Raw genomic sequence first — 21,512 nt, 5'->3', positions numbered from 1 at the left:
CTTGCAGGTGGCCATAGTTTGCAGAAGGAAATGCCATACCTCCTGCTTGCAAATTTCTAAATGTTAGAGAGAAACTTACCTTGATTCCTCATCTAAACCTGTAAAGGAAGAATAATTATATTGTATCTCCAGTCACCACCTTCTTCTGTGTGTCCAAGATCAGCATCAGTATGTATGATAACCAAACTATTCACAAAAAATGTCTGCAAGACCTGGAATTGGTATATTACATTCAGAAGAACCACAATATAACCTATCTCCCAAACACTCAGTGAAGAGAAGAGTGGCAGCTGGGATCTCACTAAATAGCAGCCTCTCATTCTTCATTGTCTGCAAACAAAACAATGCAAAGCATAACAGAAAACAATCCTTTAGAACTTGTTTTGAAGTTCTTAATCTGTTCCTGTTGTAGAAGAAAGTTTTCCTCCAGGCTACAAATCAAACAGCATTTTTCCCTGTATTTCAGTTCTTCAGCTGGCTAACCAGCCATCTCAGTTGACTCCTGACATCTGTGTGCTCTTTAATACAGGAGAGACTAACTTATTTCAGGCCTCCACAGACATCCGTATACTCTTTTCCACAGAGATTAGACCTTAACTAAGTTTTGACATTAGGGAGTAGAGGTTACAAGCAGCAAGCCAAGAGTATTCAACAACGTGAAACCGAGTACTTCATTCAGTATGCAAAAATAAAAAGAAGAAAGCAAAACTCCCTCCAGCCTTTCATCATTTCTTCCATATAGACTCCCACAGCGTACCTGGATTTCCTCCTATTTAACAGAATAGAACAGATTTGATTCTTAGCAGCAGCTTCACCGCAGAGCACAATGTGGCAAACTCAGTCTTACTAATTACAACCTCCCATGAGTGGGAAGAGAAAGAGAAGTAACACAGGTGCCGAACCCCTGTCTGGCACCATATGCAAAAGTTGAGCACCACCCATAGGCACAAAAATCTTTTAAAAAGAATAAAGCATTTAAAAGAAGTTCTTACCTTTGCTATTACCCAAAAAAATCAACTTGCCAGGATATCCTAGGTTGCCAAAGTCACAACAAAAGAAAAGCACATTTATTCAGTAGGAATGCTCCCAAATTACCTTTATTAGCCCCACTCCATCCTAAACACAAATGTTTGATTTATTTTTTTTTGAGGATTAACAGAGTTGCTATGGGAATCAGGCTAAGCTTACTCCCCCATGGTCCTGGCAGCAGTCTCCTTTTCTTCACAGATGGGGGAGCAGCAGTACAAGTACAGCTCTTGGAAATACTGGGGTGAATCTTAGGGCCAACAGGGTTAAGGTTGAAAACTCTTAAGGGAAGTCTTGGGGCTGAATTAGTAGAAGACATGAGATAAGGAGATCTAGGACCAGCTGATACTTAAGCTAAAAAGGAGACAGATCTGTACTTAAGGGACAGTATTAGTTTGGGATTGCCTAGGTTAAGAGGCCAGAACTGTTAGACAATGGATAGACAGATACGTGGAAGCCAGCACGGACCAAAATCACCAAAGATCGAGTAAGATTTCATTAGACCAAATGGTCAAGTTTGATCTTCAAAATATTACTGAAATAAAAATCCATTCCAAAAAAAAAAAATGCACATGCACGTCAACCTTCTTAATGACCCTCTGCAACCTTATCCAGTGCCTGTCACAATTCTGATCTTGTTTCTCACACAAGCCTCAAGTCCCCTAAAATCTATTCTGATCCCTCAGCCTCCACCTTCTTTCTAAAGCCTCTACCACAGTCCTCCCTAATGGTCCCTGTCCTTCTGCATCGGCTTTATTTCAGTCACCTCAGACTACCAGTCTGAACGTCTCTCCACCATACTGTGTGTCTTGGTCTTCTTTCAACTAATCTCAATTCTTAAACTTCTCACATGAGCACAAGGAACCTATTAGCAACCTACTCTCTGACTCCTCCATTGCTCTTCTCAGTCTCTGCCTTTCCTTCACGATCCTTGGTTGTTTTATCTTGTTTCCCCCCCAAGAAGCTGCTTTCAGTCTTCAACTTCACCTCCCACTGCCATTCCACTCTATTCTGTGGACATCTTCAGTGGTATCCCCTCACCATTTATGACAAACCACTTCAGTCCTGGGGCAGGCCTATCAGCACAGGTAGGATGTTCCAATTCTGGTGCTACCTCAGCTGAACTTCCCAGTTTATTCCCCACCTGAGCAACAGAAATACCTTTCTTGAATCTGACCTGATCTCTTCAGTGTCTGGGGCTGCCCTCACAGACTCTCTCTAGTTTGTCTCTCTTAGTCTTCAGCTTAGGAAATGGAGGAATAAAGAATAAAGGAACTTAACCCCTAGAGATTTGGGTGTCCACAAGCAATTGCAAGGCAGTCTGCAAGTAGGGTTCACAAGAATTTGTTCCTTCTTTTCTTTTTTTGACTTAAGTGCCCGTCCCTATTTCCCCTCTAATAACCACTGACTACTGTGTTAGACCTCAGACAGAGTTAGAGCTCTCTTATAACAAGCTTAATGAAAACAGTCAGTTGGTAGAGAAGATGTAAAGTGATTTCACAGACAGACAGAATACTAGATGTGCTCATTCTTTTATGAGTTATCAGAGAAACCAGAGAAGAAAGGCCATGCGTAGTATCTCTTTTACAACAGAAAAAATGGCCAAGTTTGCACTTCTGAGCACCACGGCATCCATTCCACCAGAGCATGCCTCCTGCCAGGTTCCTGCAGCACCTGACCAGGGGAGTTCATCACAGCCCCTGGGGAAACTACAGCATTAGCTTGATTCACAGGAAATTATGCTACAGAGATTTTCCTACTCATAAAACAGCTTAATGTTGTAGCCCCCAGGGAGAAAAGGAACCTGCAGCGAGATTCACACCGACACAAGTAAGAGTGACTTTTGATTTTGGTAGTAAAACAGCTCCTATTGCTAGTATTGCTAGCACAAAGCATTCTTCCACCTTCTGCTTTGTGCAAGAAGCTCAGCCTCCACCCCACCTTGCCTGTAGGGTCCTTTCAAGTAGGCAGCAATACATCTTTCAGACATCAGTTACAGATGTACCAGATACAGAAGCATAACGGAATTAGGAATCTCAGTGAGCTCCTGTATTCTCCAATTAACTGCCTGAGTAATTAAGAATCAAGGAATGAGGTACGATACTATTTAGTGTGTTTAAGCTAGCTATACATTTTGTTAAACACACTTAATCTAGCAACTCATGAAAACATACACAAGGATGAGTTGATTGATCTAAACAGTTCCTTCCGAATCCTAGAATCTAGTATTATTCTACAATATAAAGTGCTATATTTAGTCATCTAAAGCTAGAATTTTACGATAACATTGCATTTTTATACTTGACCACGTACATTCAATTCCAGCAATTACGTACTTTGCCCAAGAAAAAAAAAAAGGCATTTTATTAATCCAGACCTTCACCTGTATGGATGTACAGACATACACTTTATAGAAAATTGCTGCAACCAAGTAGACAAACACAGAGCTTTTCTTGGTTGTTTCATGTTTTTTTCTTTGGCGGTAGAAAGAACTTAGTTGGTTTCTAATTCACCTGGAATTAAACATATCAACATCTATATAGGTATATACTATACTGATATATCAGGCAAATCTTTCTCGCCAGAAGGCTGCAGCACTGAGATATGCTAGTCTTTGCTGTGCATTTAGATTTGCGTTTGCTGACCACTGCGTAAAACCCATCTTTTCCTTTAACTTTAGATTACTTTAAATAATACTATTCAAATGATCACTAGCTGCTTATTAAAATATCAGTTTTATTGGTTATTTTATATGACCACAATGAACAGTTTGTGCAAAGTACAGGCAGGCTATTTTCTATTAAATTACCCATGTTTGCTCTCAAGTCTCTGGAGACCCTGTCAAGTCTCATTCCCTTGCAATGGAATCCCAGGCCCTGAATGGTTTGCTTTGATTTCGGTTGTGCAAAATGCAGACAAAAAGACCACTTGTTGGGAGGTCACAAATCCAGTCAGGTAACATTTCAAGGCTCTGTTTTCACAACAGCCCACAGAAAGTATGGGGAAGCTATAAAGTTAATGTAAGTTACTCCTTCTCCTAATTTACAGAATTAGAGAAATACTTATTACTCATTAACTTCCAGTGAGGACCCTATCTGACAAAAGATAGAAAGCATAAAATTTCAAAGTTGCAAAATTTCCCAACAGCTAACAGTTTTCCACATGAACTGACAAATAAAAGCCTAGTCAGAATTATTGTTAACAACTTGCCAACTGGTTTTATGTGCAGGAAACTAAAGCTGAAAACAGAAAGCTCACAAAAGTAGGCACACTAAAATAACCCTACTCTACTAGGATTCCTACTCTGATTGTTGAAGTTAACTGCGTTGTGGTTTAAGCTGGCAGGCAGCTAAGCACCACACAGCCATTCACTCACTCCCCCTCACCCAGTGGGATGGTGGAGAGAATCAGGAAAAAAAGAAAAGTAAAAGCTTGTGGGTTGAGATAAAGACTGTTTAATAGGACAAATAATAATAATAATAATAAAGAATATACAAGGCAAGCGATGCACAATGCAGTTGCTCACCAGCCATGGACCAATGCCCACCCAGAGCACAAGCAGCTCCCTACCCCCACCCCAGCCAACCCCCAGTTTTATTGTTCCACATGATGCCACATGGTGTGGGACATCCCTTTGGGCAGCCTGGGCCAGCTGTCCTGGCCGTGTCCCCTCCTAGCTCCTGGGGCACCCCCAGCCTCCTCACTGGCCAGGCAGCACCAGGAGCAGGAGAGGCCTTGGCTCTGTGTGAGCACTGCTCTGCACCACCTGAAACATCCCTCTGGTATCAGCACTGTGCTCTTCCCAATTTCAAAACCCAGCAGCACAGCAGCTACTAGGAAGAAAACTAACTCTATCCCAGCTGACACCAGGACAAACTGATTTCACTGGCCTGAATCTAACGTAATTCTACGACCATAAAACATCTGATTGTCCCCAGACCAGTCCATAATAATGCATTATGCTGAAGGATTAATCTTGCTAAATGAAAGTCAAGGTCTGCGTTCACAATGCCATCGATTACACAGCTACCACAAGCAGAGTTGTTACAATTAGGACATATTTATTTTTGAAATGGAGCTCAACATATGGCTCTATCAGCCAGCTTAAATTCAGGCTACAGCTGCATCAGTAGACTTCCTTTCTTGTAGTTAGTGATGCTTATCAGCTCAGGCACATATACTATCATCACATAATATACTGCTCTTGAGCCTTGAACTAGTACTTCTGCTTTGGATCAAGGCATATACCAGTTGCTTGGAGTTTGTGGGCATCTCTGCATTGTCATGCTCTGCAAAGGATAGCAGAAAATTTCTCCCAATCATTGCTTTCTCTCTACAGATTCTGCCATCTCTCACGTTTGCAACTAGAACCTCCACACAGATGGAAATACTGTGAGTGTCTAATGATAACTGAGCTATCCTCCAAGGGCAGCTTTCCAAGAAGCAGCCTATCACCCCCCAGTGCACTCTAAGGGTGTCATATAAGCCTATAAGCCCATCCACAAGTACTACTCTCATAAGGATGAACAGCTCATAGTTATGAGCCATGGAGTATTGGTCACTATGGGGAGGGAGCTGAACACAGCTGAGATTGAAATCTAATTTGAGGGATACTTCACAGCAGAATCAGAGAGAGAGAAAAAAAAAAAAAAAAAAAAAAAAAAGACTGGTCTTGATTGCTCTGATGTTCCCAATGTTCTTCCTTTTCCCAACTAGAATATATGTGCTTCTTCTTGGAGGAATTGCATTCATGCTGAATTCCCAGCTCTCCTTCCCCACTTTTCCAAGAAATACCAAATACCATGCCTTGTTTCTAGCCATGGTTTAAGAAAAAACAAAAACAAAAACAAAAAAAAACCTGTTAGGATTGTTAAGGTTATTAAATATGTTCAGATGCACAGCTGGTATAATTCCAAAATCATACCAATACCCAGATTTGGACCTGGGAATGAAATTTCCACTTGTGTAGAATAGCAGAGGTTATTGGGAGGCTGAATGCCTTTTTACTTCACTTCATAGCACAGGTGTTGCAAGCTTCCCAGGATTAATTTGGAGCTTTACCTAGCAGATTACCAGCCATCACTGGAATTCACAGCATCCTGTATCTCATGTCCTTTCCCAGCATAACAATATTTTACACACTGATCTCTGAGCATTCAGCTAATGTAAAGTCTCATTCCAGTAGGCCACCAACAGGTTGGACATGAGAAAAGAGGTAGGGGGAGTCCACACAGCACCACTTAGTAGCGTCTACTTGCTACTCTATCTTGTCCAGATCAAGCCATTCATGTTTCTCCTGAATTCAATCTTAGTTGCTGTGTCTGGTGCCCAGCAATTCTCCTTCATGGGGAAAAAAATCAATCAATTAATCACACAAGAGACACTGAAGGAGCAGAAGCAATCTTGGAACCTATTCTACAAACCTACCACCTCTCATACTCCATGGTCAGCTAACAAGACCTCACTGCCTCCTCTGTACTTCTGTTTACTATCAGGCTCAACACAGAAGCCTGATCAAGGCTCAACTCTAGGAGGCACCATTACAGGCACTATTACAGTATAACTATCAGGCTAATTCTTATACATTGACCTTGTTAGAAACACATCACATTATTGGCAGTGATGTCTGCTGTATTAACCACAGTGACAACAAAGTTAAAGGCAAGAACAACAAATTTTTTGCTTGTGTACATTCCCCAGCATTTATTTCAGGGAAATAAATAGAACATGATCCTTTACTTTAACAAAACAGTCGAGTATTGAAGTCCTTTTACTGCTCTAATTTTTTGTTTCCTGACCTGTTAAAAATAGCATACTTACCTCGCTATCTAGTATTCATATCAAGGGAAGAAAACATCTTCTAATTGCTAACTCTTGGACTAAGCAAAATAACATTTCAGCTTCTTTTGCCATGTCATTATATTGCAGCTAACAGCATAGCAAGGTATGCACAACTCTGTCTTATTTAATATTAGAAAAAAAATTGTTTACAAATTTAAATTGCAATTAAAACTTCAAAGGGATGAAATGGTAAGTAGAACAAAGGCACTGTCCAGACATTGCATTAGTATCTTTGATCTTCTTTATAATGTAGAATTAATGCCACATATATAGATTAAGGGGGGGTGGGGAGAAAGGGGGCCTAGAAGCCTGTACCATAAAAAAAAAAAAAAAAAAAGATCAGAAAAAAAAATATTGCAAAGATTTCCAGGACCTCTTCTATGCTTCTGTTACTACAGGAGGATCTAAATGGGAAGATACACTTTCATTTAATCCAACTAGAAAAGACAGAACATGAAGGAAGATCTTTTCTGTGTTTGGTTCAGTCTGTGGAAAAGTCTAAAACTGCTTGAACTTCACAATTACCATGCAGACTGTCTTTCTCCTAGAGGACTTAGAACTCAAAGAAGGAAGACTGGTTTTGAGGCTATGACCGGGAAATAAAACTAGAGGCTGGGTTTATCTTGGTTCAGAGAGGGAAGAACTCAAGCCACACTGGTCACATTGACCAAAGGCATAAAGCCCCCTTTCTGTGAGCAAGGAGGCTCAATCTCCCTTCTTCAAGTATGCTCCCCATAGCAGTAGATATGGATGGGCAAATCTCTTCGTTTCCTCTCTCCACTGGGCTTTGGGCCCAGCATAGTGTGAAGGAGAAGGAGGGAGCACAGCTTTTGGGTGTTCAAGAGCTCTTGGACACAGCTGACTATCTTAGAAAAAATGTTCTCAGTCACTCTGGAGCAGCTCACTACAGACCTTAGGCTTTCCATCCCATCTCTTAACTCCCTCAAACCAGGCATCTATCCCTAACTGTGAAACAGTCTGTCAGGTTTCCAAAGGAACACTTTTATTTGAAGTCCCTGGTTAAGCAGCCAGTTGTAGTGTGCTAATTCTTCACTTTCATTTTTTTTTTCTAAAACAGAAAAGTAATCATACTTTGAGGATCTCACTATGTTATTTTTCCCCACTAACACAGTTGGCCAGTGGAGGAAGACAACCTGTGCAAAAATTAATTGGCAGAGAACCATCTCCACAGCTTGACCACTACACTGAGAAGCCACACACATTGGCAAAGGATTTGATAATCATCCTAAAAAAAATAAAAAAAAAATGCAATACATAAGTGAGAACAGCAATAATAGCAGAAATATGTATATACATATCACTTACTAAAAGTAGGTACCAAGCTTCAACCTAGAAACTGATTTTCCAAACAAAATAATTAGCTGAAACATCCAGAAATGTTTGGCTGTCATGTTATTAAGCATTTTATCCAAAAATATCTAGCTTGCTTTGTATAAAATAATAATCCTGTCTACCCGGGGAAGACAACGGGGACATTGCTTTCTATGCTGTAGCTATGGAAATACAAAGCAATTGTTGTGAAATGCAACAGTTTAAAGACAGCAGATGCCTCTATTATGTCAATACTGAAAGTAATGACAGTATTGTACCACTTACTGTGCATTCTATTGATCATTCTGCACAACCTTCCATGAGGTCAAGGGAGAGAAAAAGATGCCACAAGTGGAAGGGCTATCATCTCTTCCCTTTCTTTAGGCAGAACAGAAAAAAAAAAAAAAAAAAAAGAAAAAAAAAAAAAAAAAAAGAAAAAAAAAAAAGAAAGAAGATGAAGTCACGATGGAATAATAGGGAATGAGAAAGTGGATGACACTGAGTCACAAAGGAGACTTGTTCTCTACAAATTAGGTACTCTAGAAGCTCTAAGACTGCATAACAGAAATGAAGAAATAAAGCATATATAATCAGACTCGAGAATAAGAAATGTAGGGAAAGATAAGAGCTATGACATGGAAACGCTGGCAGTCAGAGGTGGAAGTTGTCAGTTAAATTTTTAAACCCACCCTTTCACACTAAAAATACAGAGAGGTGCATTTTTCCAATCTCAGAACAGACAGGCATTTTGGGTGCCATCCTCAGCTGGCAGAAGTGACTGTGATGCCACCAACTGTATAATTAAGCTCACACATCTGCTTCACTGAATCAAAAATCACAGAAGCTTAATGGCATGATTTAATAACCTTCCTCTCCCAAGAAAGGATCATTTTGCTGTATTTTCCCAAATCCAGGTGCAAAAGAGTATCACTAGATAGCAATCTAACTGAAGTATAATTAAACACACGAGTCTCCTCAATTAATTTCCAACAAAGTATCTGTGTTACAAGAAGCGATGAAGTGTTATTTTTTAATTAAAGAAGAAATTCCTCAAGTAGCTGTAATTTGTATCCTTTAGATCACAGAAAGCATAAGTAACAAGATCTTTAGAAGTCTAATTAGAAATGAGAAGAATCTTGCAGCCAGCAGCTTTTTTTTTTTTTTTTTTAAACAAAACTAGCTATCTTAACCTATAAGGCAGATATGCCACTTCTGATCTCGTAAAATTCCTATGGAAAATACACAGCAAACAATTATAACTGGGTACATGACAGAGTCTTATTCACTTCAGGCTCAAATTCATAATTACAATTGCTTTAATACAGATTAAATCTCAGCTCTTTTACAAACGCTAAAATACAGAATTAGGAGTGCTGAAATAAAAGGGACAAATTATCCCTCCTGACATCTGCTCAGTCTCTCATGTTGGGAGAGTAAAGATTACAGTTTTTAAGGACCAGGACTGCCTTTTGCATACTGCTTGGCACAAAAGGTCTGTGACCTGTGACTCAGCCTAGTAGGCAGCATCGCAGTTATAAATTACTGACAATAACTCACCCACAAAGTTGGGATAAAGGCACACACCTTGCCACCAAAGTTTTCCTTAAAGGCTGATGTTAAACTACGTAAGAGCTCACGGCTATCCTGAAGCAGTAGTGAATCAACACAGGCCACAAACCAGGCAGCTCTTGTGTCCTTCCTTCCACAAACCCGTTTTTAAACATCACCTGCTTTGGTTTGTAATAACCCTTAATCCCCCTGGGATTATGATGAGCTACATGGTGCCAGTTCACTTTTGTCTTCTGAAGGGGTCATTATCTCATAGGGCAGACTTCCACCAGGCTTACCTGCAGAAACTTGACCTACTCTTGGAAGCATCTATCTACAATAGAAAGGCACTCCCATTAAAACCAACAAAAATAAAGCTTATTTTGTCAATATTATTTTAAAACTATACATTTTATCTTGTATTCCCTTGCACAGGCCCTTTAAGATAGCATTATTTGTTAAAACAAATACTCCAAATCTACTGAAAAGTAGCTTTAATCTGTGCCACCTCACTGCTTGCAAATGCATGGCCTTGCAGCCAGGCAGCCATTCCTACTGCTGGCTGACCTGATAAACCTCAAGTTTATCCCTGGAGTTAGTGGCATGACTTCTTTGGACACAGTCCCCACAAAATACTCCTCAACCAGAACAGTACCTTATAGCTGGGCCTGTTCAAACCAAAGTTTCATTTGTTTTTCCTGTAGTCTTTCAGCCAGCACCTTGAACTGTGAAATGAGGTATTTATTATTCTGCTCCTAATGTTCAGCTCCATGCTAAGGTCCTCACAGTTTTTGGCATCAGTACTTTGTGCCTTTGCCCACTCAGTGCTTTGTAGCACGCAATTATCAAGAAACGTGTTGGCTTTGTGAGCCTGTGGGTGGAGGCATCTGGGGCTTAGGGCCCTGGGTGTCTGTGAAGTTCCCATAGAAACAGGTTGCTCGGCCTTTTCTCTTGGGTAGGGTTTGAGGACAGGAGATAGGCCTCTGTAGGCAGGCTGGGTCACACAAATGATGTGTTCCAGGATGAGTGACCACCTACCAGGCCAGGATACGGAGACTGGCAGGTGCTTCCAGCCACACCGTACAGCCTCCATCTTTCAGGTTCCTGATTCACACTCAGGTACGAGCCACTGTGGCCACAGTGGATCAACAGGGAAGACAAACCCTGAACCAAAAAGGGTCAGCTTCTCTGACAGCTGCTCTGGGTACAGGTAATGGCAAGCACATTGACAAGAGAAGGAAGGGGGTTGGGAACATCACCGGAGTTTCTATGCCCTCACGATTGCATTAGATCACAGTTGTAAGAGCATCACCCAAACCTCTGCCCCAAGCCACACACATTACCCTGTCTGCTATCATCCCTATCGCACCTTCTGTACCTTAAGAAAGTCTGAGAAGAGACCAAAGGAGAGTCTTGGTCTTTTCTGCACTCTTCTGCCGCCTCATATACAAACATTCTTCTAAAGATGTTGTTGTAGGATGGGCATAACATGATGTCATTTTCTGAAATAAACTTACTCCAATGCTTGCATCTCTGCTAATAGCTTCCATTCATGCCTTCATTTCTATTCATCTTACATGTTAACATTGCATTCTTGCTTGCTCACCTTTCTCCAGTCCAGTTCCCACCTGTGGCACTTCACTACAACAAGAATACCACTCCCCTCATATTTCTGTGTTCACATGGACACAACTAACTAGCCTTTGAATTCTGGATCTAGACCATCTTTGAACCTCTCCGGAATGGTACAGACCATTATACGCACTCCTCCTTTCCTTTTGCTTAATGCAGACTTTGCATACATTGCTCATGATCTATGCTTCTCTATTTTTTGAAGCAATTTAAAACCACAGGGGACAGAAATATTTTTCTCCACCCATAGTATATGTCTTCCACTTTCCTGACAATGTATGTTATTTAAATCTGCAAAGACCTTACTTAAATCTTCTAAACTGAACCATGAATCAGTTTACAGGAATAACAACATTCAGCAGACTTTTAATTATTATTATTATTATTATTATTATTATTATTATTATTATTAAATCAGGCTATTCAAGTAATTGTTCCTTCTTCACCATCATTTTTTCCCCCCTTTAATCAATGTTTCTGCACAATCTGACCCCCAACATGACTGAAGGACCTACTCCTTCAAGACTACATGGTTTCACTGGTTCTTCAGTATGCTCAGAGGCACATAATAGTGTACAGCACCAGTTAGATAGTTTAATTACATGGCAAACATCATTCTCCCTGATTATGACTTTGATTCCTTCCTCCCACAATAATAAGTTAATAGCTGCCATCTGCCTATTAAAATACTTTGAACAGAAGATAATCTTCTGTTCCTGGCATAATTGCCACTCTAACTCTGCAATGTACATACATTTTATTCTTCTCTAAGGAAAGTCTTCTTGTGTTTAAATACAACTCTCTCTGATCACTTTTTAATTAAAATTTACCATGTACCAACCCAGTAAAGAAAGAACTAGTCATCCTCTAAAAATCTGTTGGCTTTCCCTAGAGTGACTGACCTGAGATCTACTCAGTGGAGTTAATAACATTTAATTAAAGTGGAATAGAAAGAGGAATTAGACAAGCTCCTAAAATGCTTAAAGCAACATCAGCACAAATTATTAGCAAATTCACCTACAACATACTGAAAGCAACTATTCCAAGGAAATTATGAAAAAGTATTGTAAAACTTTAAGAAGGTTATGAATAACCCTTTTGTAACCACAAGCATCCACCACCTTAGTTTCACCCAGGTGACAAGGCAATTGTCCAGGGAACAAACTGGTGAACACAGAACACCTGAATAAACAGGTAAGCACAGACCCACCTACATTTTTCCTGAAGAAGCAAACATGGAAAGCATCAGCTCCCTTCAGACACCATTTATAAACATTTACAGAATATAAATCATACAGACTTTTAAATCCATCCGATATGTAGTTTTTACCATGTTTTCATACTTTACTTGTGATTTATAAATTAGTAACTGGCAACTATTAATGTATCTTTACAATGAGGCACAGTTACTAAAGAAAGAGACAACATATGTTTGGATGGCTAAAGAGGAACAGTGTTTCACAAGTTAAAACAAAACCAAGGCAGAAGTCAGGCCATACAAATGAAAAGAGAAAACAGAAAGGATAGCTCTTAAAAGAGGAAGAAATAGTATTGGCAAGATCTGGTCCCCGGGGGCCTGGGAAAGCAAATAATAATTTCACTTACCAGCAAACAAAAGTAGTCCTCTCAGCAAGAAAGCATGTGAAAATAAATTACAATTGCACTGCCTGCTACAAAAACATTTTGAACAAACACTTTTTACTGGGTAAACCAACACCAGATCAATAAAATAATATTCTTGCATAAATAAGTATATGTATCAAGGTTTCCAGTGTAATTTTATATCTCTCTGCTAAAAGCTCCACTAGAGCCTTCAGTTTTTGTGTCACACTAAATGCCAAATCATGAGTTTGCATTTTGAGGAATCTATTGTTGTTAAAATTACTTTAAATTCTATTAACTTACAAAAATGTTAAAAGTCCAGTTTTGCCTCTAGAACAAAGCTAGAGTGACTGTTTTCCTTTACAGATTTTAAGTACTGTACTGCTTTAAAACACTTTAATGAGTAGGTTCTGGATGGACAGCAAAGATGATGGCATGATAAGGTATATTAATGGTGACAGCAGAGCAACTTTACAAAAAAAATAAAAATAGAACAAACAAAAACCATTAAAAACAAAACCAAACACAACACTAAAAACAGAAGCAAACACTTTGTCCTGACAGCCCTCCTTGCTTCAGAAAGAGCCAACTGCTCAAGGCATGCTGTCACCTTCCCTTTTCTGGATGTGACACAAGGTATTTGAGCTACATCTGAGCTACCCACTACCTGCTTAGCTGAGCTTCCCCCGATTCTCCTTCTGTGACTAAAACACAAAGATGTAAAAATTGCATAAGAACTGGATCCCCGACTAGGCAGTTCCTAACAATCTGTTAGCCCATTAGCTGGACTAAACGACAGAAGCTATTATATCTGGTCACAGGACATACACATTTAACCATGCCTTTCCCTTATTTCTGTAAACCTGCATTTATTAATGTTACTACTGTATTATTCTTATTTAGCTGTTGTAAAAGCCCTGGCTCTCAGCTTCAGAAATTACATGTCTTTCAGCAACCAGCCTTAAGTAAAAATACTCCCTGACAGATACTGTGGAGAGAAGTCCAAAACTAGTATTTTATACAACTGTTTACAGTGGGAACTTTATGGTTTGCTTAACATAAAGGGGATCCAGTAGCGGATCATTCATTTTGCTGTGCCATTATTAAACAAACAAACAAACAAACAAACAACACCTTGTTACTGGAATAAGTGAAAAAAGATCAAGAAGTACAAGAAAACCTACACAAAGGTAATTAACAAGAACAGCATTTCAGAAACATTTATTATTATCCAGATGGTTTAAGTCCTGCAAGCAAGTAAAATGTGACAAGCAGAAGAGGGAGAATGGGAGACCCAGTGTAAGACCTTTATCATCATCATAAAGACTGTACTTGGGGCACTGTTACTTCACGCATGTCCAGCTCTTTGCATTTATTTTGCATTTTCATATCATTTGTAGAAAGATCCTCACTGTGAATATTCAGCTACGTTTTACAAATCAAAAGAGAAAGGGAATGAGAGATGACATGAGAGAGAAGTAGATTTAATGCTAAAGTGCAGCACAGGCACTTGCCAAGTTACCGTGTCTTTTACAGTTATCTACCTGCAACAGTAAACCATACTTGGATTCAGAAAAGTAATGATAGCCTACCCAAATATTATAATATGACTTTGATCCATGGATATCAAAGATGTCCAGGCAAGTAAATCAAACAAATCAACTAATGTGCCCAAGATTTTGGAGAAGGTCGATGCAATGTCTTATATTAGAACCCAGATTTTTCAGTTCCCTCTCACCATTTCTAGTATGTTAGGGGTTTAGACAATGCTGCAGTGAAAATACTTTAAAGAGCAACAGTATGACTACAGTAGACCCCATTTCTAAAATTTGGCATTGTAACTGTGTTTCTACAAGATAAAAATAATGCCAGACAAAATTAGCCTGCCCAGGTTTAGTACTTACGTATTACTCCAAGAGGTATTTTCTGATTAGTAAGAAAGATCTAATTTTACCCTTAAAACACTTTCTGAAACAAAAGCTGACTATAGTTTTTCTAAAACCAAATTTCAGGATTACCCCAGAACAAACTACTGAACCGCATCTATATTCCTAAATATGTCCATACAAAATATACTTCAACCACTCTGTAGTCTTCTGACAAACTTGTGCTACATCCTTGAGCTTCAAGCAACACGTGCCCTAAGCACAGCTCCTCAAAACCTCCACACTTTCCTGTACTGTACTGGACAAGCCAGCAAGGCGCATCAGAATACCATTAACAAACTAATCTCTCCACAAATGCATTTGAGAAGACTGACAGAAAGTAGACTCAGACTGTACTTGAGCTGCCTCATAGTAGGACTCGTATCAGCAGTCCAGTGAAAATAAAAAAATATAGGAGAAAAAAAAATGAGCAAGCATTTAAAAACTTGTTTTGGGGTCTGATATGTTTGGTTTTCTATATTCTGAATTTTATATCTTCATCATTGTAAAAGTGACAAGGTTACAATGCCTCATAAGATTGGCCAGGGATTTTAGAGGAGGTATCTTTTTTTCTTTTCCAAATCCCACTGTTGTTCTATTCTCAGTTCTCTTGCATAGCATGAAATCACTCAGCTTTTCTCAGCCTCAGCGAACAGAATCTCTTCTTGTGACAAGTGTCGTTAAGCTGCAAGTAGTACAGGTTCAAAAGGGTAAAATAGCAGCACTGCATTTTATTTCAGACATTTATTTGATTAAAATCTGTTATTTCTGATAAATCATTCCATGCATTCCCCTCCATTTAGCATAAAAATGGATGAATGATAGAAGATCAATTATCTCAAGCTCTGGGCACTCTCATTAAATATTTAAGAATCTCACTGTAACTTACAGCCCTATCGTTTTCACTCGACCTCATCGTCAAGCCATCTTATTAAGACAGCAGCTGAGACTTCCACCAAGCAGTCATATATACAGGTTATCACTGGCCAGTCCAATTATCCCAATATCCTCCTGACCTTTTTGTACATCCTCTCTCCTGCTTTCCAAAACTAGGCAATGATGAGTTCCAGAGGCAGCAAGGAGATAGCACAAACTCCTGGTTAACAGATTTGATGCTGAAGCCTCAGAGGCAGGCACGCCCAACCCTTCTAAAGGTAGGTGGGGAATGTAAACGCATTGCTCCCAACAGAAGGAACTAGCAGCTGCTGCTGGGCAAGAAAACTGAGGTTCCCCTTGCCTCAGCTCATGTATCAACACTGATAAACCTATACGCTGATGGACTTCACAGAGTAGAGGGATTTTATTCTGCAGTAAATCAGCCCCAAGCCAGCAAGAAAGGTTAACACAGAACAAAAGTCAATGCTCCTTGGTAGAGCTAGTAGGGTAATGGCTGGACCAGATGATCTTTGAGGTCTTTTCCAACCCTAATGATTCTGTGATTCTGTTTAGGAGCAAGAGGGAAAAAGAATGCTGACCAAGTTGCCAATGCCCTGTCCCGGGGAGTCTTGTACACCATACCAGGCTAACACCATCAGACTGTGTGATGGCATGTGCCAGTATGACAGGGTAAGGGCATGGTGCTAACGATGCAGACTCTAAAAACTTTGTTCTGATCATAAGCTCCAGACAAAGGGCATATGCCCAGGTACTGCCTGTCCTGCCCTGTAACCTCATGTGCCAGATGTGACTGGCCTGAGGACCACAGGTGGAACACATCAGCTGCATCAGCAGAGGAAAGCAATGCAGTGCTACAGGCTTATGAGACATAGGACTCAATGAGGATGAGTCTAACTTTTAAACTTACTACAGCTCTCACCCCAGTACTTTATGGGTAATGTATATTACTCTAGATGGGCACACCACTATGGCTAAAATGCGCAACTAGTGGCAGTGGATGTGCCAAGAACAGCTGTAAGAAGAGTTCCTAGGACAGGGAGATGCCTTGTCAAGGATAGGCAAATACATTTCAGCGGTGGGAAAGAACACCTATACGGTAGAATAAATTGCAAGCTTGGAGGAAACTGAAAAGGAAATTTAGCTGCAGTTTTCTTACGTCTTTCAATTGAGCTATTACCTGTCTTCCTTGTTGCAAGTTCCCAGTTGAGCTGTGCATGTTATGTACTTCATACAAGATTTTATCATTTGACCAGGTTTTGCCAGAGATTTAACCGCAACAGCTGCAAGGATATTGAGTAGGTAGAAGGGCAAAGAGCAGAAAGCTGCACCTCAAAGCTTCATCAGTGTTTGAGTCAAGAGAGGACACGAGAGGGGTATGACAGGACGTAAGACTATAGCTGGATACAAAAAAAAAAAAAAAAAGGAGAAGCAATGCAAAAGGAGAGAAAAGTATTAAGAGCAAAGCTTCAGTGTGTTGAGTAACATTGAATCCTCTGAAAAAGGCCAGACAAAAACATCCCTGGTATTATCATAATTAGAGGACATTTACAATTTTAACCTAGAAAGCAGGACAACACAGGATAGTGAGTTAATCTAGACATGAAGCAGTACAAGTATCAAGAGATGCAAATACACAGTTCTGATCTTCCTGTCTCTCAGATAAAAGCACTGCTCTTCTGACTTCCAAAGTTTTCTCTTTAAAAATGCGTGATAGCCAGAAGAAAAACAAATAAATTGTTACTGATTTTTTAGCATGTACCTAAGTATAGCTGACATTCCCAGGATCACCGAGCTCCAAGGACCATTCAGAGGAAAAAGTGATGTAAGACAAGCAGCCAGAGGCTTAAAGGTACAACTTACGTAAAGTACAATTTATGTTTATTATGTGTGAATTTGTTCACACAGAAGGTATGGTTATTTCTTTAGAAAATAATTTTAACATTAATTACTAATATGCTCCACCTGGTAGTCTGTCTTATCTAGCTGGCATCAAATGCTGCAAGACATATTTAATACATTTGAGGTCAACTGCATGAAGTTCAACAAGGCCAAGTGCCGGGTCCTGCACCTGGGGCGCAATAACCCCAAGCAGAGCTACAGGCTGGGAGATGAGTGGTTGGAGAGCTGCCAGGCAGAGAAGGACCTGGGAGTGATGGTGGATATTCGGCTGAATATGAGCCAGCAGTGTGCTCAGGTGGCCAAGAAGGCCAACGGCATCCTGGCTTGTATCAGGAACAGTGTGACCAGCAGGGCTAGGGAGGTGATCGTCCCCCTGTACTCAGCTCTGGTGAGGCCGCACCTCGAGTACTGTGTTCAGTTTTGGGCCCCTCGCTACAAGAAGGACATCGAGGTGCTTGAGCGGGTGCAGAGAAGGGCAACGAAGCTGGTGAGGGGCCTGGAGAACAAGTCCTACGAGGAGTGGCTGAGGGAGCTGGGCTTGTTCAGCCTGGAGAAGAGGAGGCTCAGGGGCGACCTTATCGCTCTCTATGGGTACCTCAAGGGAGGCTGTAGCGAGGTGGGGGTTGGCCTGTTCTCCCACGTGCCTGGTGACAGGACAAGGGGGAATGGGCTTAAGTTGAGCCAGGGGAGTTTTAGGTTAGATGTTAGGAAGAACTTCTTCACTGAAAGGGTTGTGAGGCACTGGAACAGGCTGCCCAGGGAAGTGGTGGAGTCACCATCCCTGGAAGTCTTCAAAAGACGTTTAGATGTAGAGCTTAGGGAAATGGTTTAGTGGGGACTGTTAGCGTTAGGTCAGAGGTTGGACTCGATGACCTTGAGGTCTCTTCCAACCTAGAAAATTCTGTGATTCTGTGATTTAAGTATAAGAGTAATTCCATTTCAGTCCATGAAACCTCTCTATTTCTTTCAGCTCAATATCAGAGCATTTAACTTTCACAATCTTTGGACCATAGGCAAACGTGCTGTGCCTTGCACCACACAACCTCCTGATAGTTGCTGTGACCTCTATGCAGTACCTTGACTCAGTTACATGGAATAATACTTTTTTTCCCCCCACACAGTTGGAGTAAGATTTATAAGGCTGATTCATGCCAGTATGTAAAAATTCTGACAAAACATATTTTCCTGTTCTGAAGAAATCCATGTTTCATATTTCCTGAACATGAAGTTGATCTACTCAGGCATGGCCTCCCTTCAGGAGGATATAAAATGGCACAAACAGAATTATTTAGAAAAGTCCTTTTGAAGAAAGCCTTCAAAATGCTAAATAGGAGCAATTCAGCAGTGCTTTCAAATGTATAGATTTTATTTTGTCTTTTCAATTGCAATGCAATCCCCCAGCGGAGCACACTGGAACAAACTATTCAGGATTCATTTCTCTGTGGGTATTTGAAGGTTCTTTAGAAGTAATTCATAAACTCATTAAAATGTATAAATATTTCTCCAGCTGCTTAAGCAGCTACTTGAATTCAACATTTTTTTTTTGTTTGTTTATTGTTGTTGTTGTTTTTTCCAAAGCAAATTGCTACTGTTTTGCTAGTAACCTCCCATAACTGTGGTCTGCAAATGGCATAGTGGAATTGAAAAATTCAGATTCCTGCCTGGTGCTTAGATGTACTTCATTGAATTCAACTGCATTAGAGACATATATATTAAACTCTTTTTGCCAAAAGGCTCCATAACTGCAGTAGCATGCGCTGAATTAAGTCTACAAGGAAAAAAGGACATTTTGGAACAGAAACTTGCTGACTTGCAAATACCTACTACAAAACTCTTAGCTTGTGCAGCTAGTGTATCAAAGAAAGATTATATTTTATTTTTTTTAAGTAACGGAAGACTGTTCTGAGAAACTGCAGGAATAAAACAAAGAGTTGAGAAATAGAAGAAAAAAAGTGACTTAAGAAGTGAGAAGAACTGACTGCATAGCCTTGAAAAGTCCTGTATTCACCTTTCTGTCAACTGTCAACTAAAACTAAGTTGAAGATTACCAACAAAAAAAAAAATGGAGGAAAAAAATCCTGCACTGGGAATTAAGAATCTCTAACTAGATGAAGCCAAGCAACACAAAATGCTTTTATATTCTCTTATTAGCCAACAGATACTCATTCATATGAAGTTATTAAAGACAAAGACCTTCCTGTGGCAGTAACAGAGCTACTGACCAAAACATAGTTTAGCAAGACACATTTATTGGCTTGATTTTTTAACACATACTAAGAATATTAAGAACACTAACACAAGTAAGAACATTTCAGGTTGGATATTAAAATAAATTTCTTCTCAGAAAGAGCAGTCGGGCATTGGGACAGGTTGCCCAGGTAGGTGGTGGAATCACCGTCCCTGGGGGTGTTTAAGGAAAGGTTGGATGTGGTGCTTAGATTTAGTGGGTGACAGTGGTGGTAGGGGGCTGGTTGGACCAGATGATCTTGAAGGACTTTTCCAACCATAATCATAGAATGGCTGGGGTTGGAAGGGACCTCCAAGATCACCTAGTTCCAATCCCTTGATTCTATGATTCTAACATATTTACTTACATGCTTATTAGTCAGGGAAAGGCAATTCAAATGAGTATATACCCCTATCTGGCTATTTGGAATCATATAGCATTTTCTACCAACTCTACAAAACAAGAAATGAGCAGAACTTTTACCATGCGAAGCTCCTGCTTAAAGAACAGGATCTCCCGCTGCTGTCTGCACAGATGCATTTGGTTTAGATAACAGCCTTTCGCTACAATGTTTATGCTGACTTCTAGAACCACCAGGAACCGAGCAACACATCTATTTATTCTGCCAATGTAGCCACGAGGATGGCACATACAGCCTGCTTTAGCCAGAAAGCCCTTCTCCTTCCCCAGCATCAGGAGCTGCACCTTCCCAATGGGAAACCTTCACGTACAACAGCATACCCATTTGCCTCCTTTGTTTTTGTTTAATGCAGTTTTTTTACCTATCCTGGAAGAATGCCTTGACACTTAATTTCAGTAGACAGATGTCTCCCCCCTTCCTTTTTCCCCCTATTTATTTTACAGATGAGATAACGCAGTTTCCAAGCATCCTGCTTTTAAGGAAACATTTGTTCCACCACCTGTTTAGTGCTGTGGGCTTGCGGACACGCGCGACGAAGCCAAAGGGCTCTTCAGAAAACACAACCGAGACCTCGAGGAGAACGAGATCTGTGCAGGCAGCACACCTTCGTCCGACCCACCCCTCACTCAAACCTGGCAGGAAAACTTTCTCCTCTGATCAGTTTCACCCGCAGAGGGAAGAGCGGCTGCCCTGAGTACCCAAGAGCCGCAGTCCCCAAAGGAGCTGCTCGCTGCCTGCCTTCCCCCGTGGGGACCGCGGCTCCAGGCTGAGCTCCCCCGGCACCGGGCCGAGCCTCGCCCCCGCCCGCTGTCCCCGCTGTCCCGCTGCCGGCCGGACTCACCCCGTGCCTGCGGCTCCATGGCCCCGCACGGCCCCGCACCGCAGCCGCCGTCGCCCCGCGCCGAGCAGCGGCTCTCTGACGGCGCCGGGCCGCCGCTCCCCGCCCCCGAGCCGCGGAGCCGGGCGGCGACACCTGCCGGCACCGCACGGCAGCGCACGGCTTCTGAGGGCACGGCTCGGCACAGCCCGGCACAGCCCAGGAGCCTCCTGGAACCCTGCCGGCCTCCCGAGGCCTCCGTGTCATAGAATCATTAGGGTTCCAAAAGCCCTCCAAGATCATTTGGTCCAACTATCCCCCTACCGCCAATGTCACCCACTGAAC

The 21,512-nt window shown here is 41.0% G+C and overlaps 1 protein-coding gene across 3 annotated transcripts in view; it reads right to left on the bottom strand.

The window, feature by feature from the left end:
* Positions 1–21,279, bottom strand: part of TPD52L1 (TPD52 like 1) — a 56,107-nt gene extending 34,828 nt beyond the window's left edge. For 2 of the 3 annotated variants that reach the window (XM_084512341.1, XM_084512342.1), the window contains exon 1: positions 21,192–21,279. In XM_084512341.1, the coding sequence (XP_084368467.1) occupies positions 21,192–21,210 (19 nt within the window). In that variant the 5' untranslated portion in view covers positions 21,211–21,279. Of the gene's footprint in view, positions 1–15,922; positions 16,013–21,191 lie in introns of those variants that run through there. The other variant, XM_084512344.1, reaches the window with a different exon arrangement.
* Between the last annotated feature and the right edge of the window lie 233 nt (positions 21,280–21,512).

This window comes from Aythya ferina (genome assembly GCF_964211825.1).
Source record: "Aythya ferina genome assembly, chromosome: 3".
Classification (NCBI taxonomy): domain Eukaryota; kingdom Metazoa; phylum Chordata; class Aves; order Anseriformes; family Anatidae; genus Aythya; species Aythya ferina.
The sequence above is the reverse complement of the archived record's forward strand: the minus strand, read 5'-3'. Positions and strand labels throughout refer to the sequence as shown.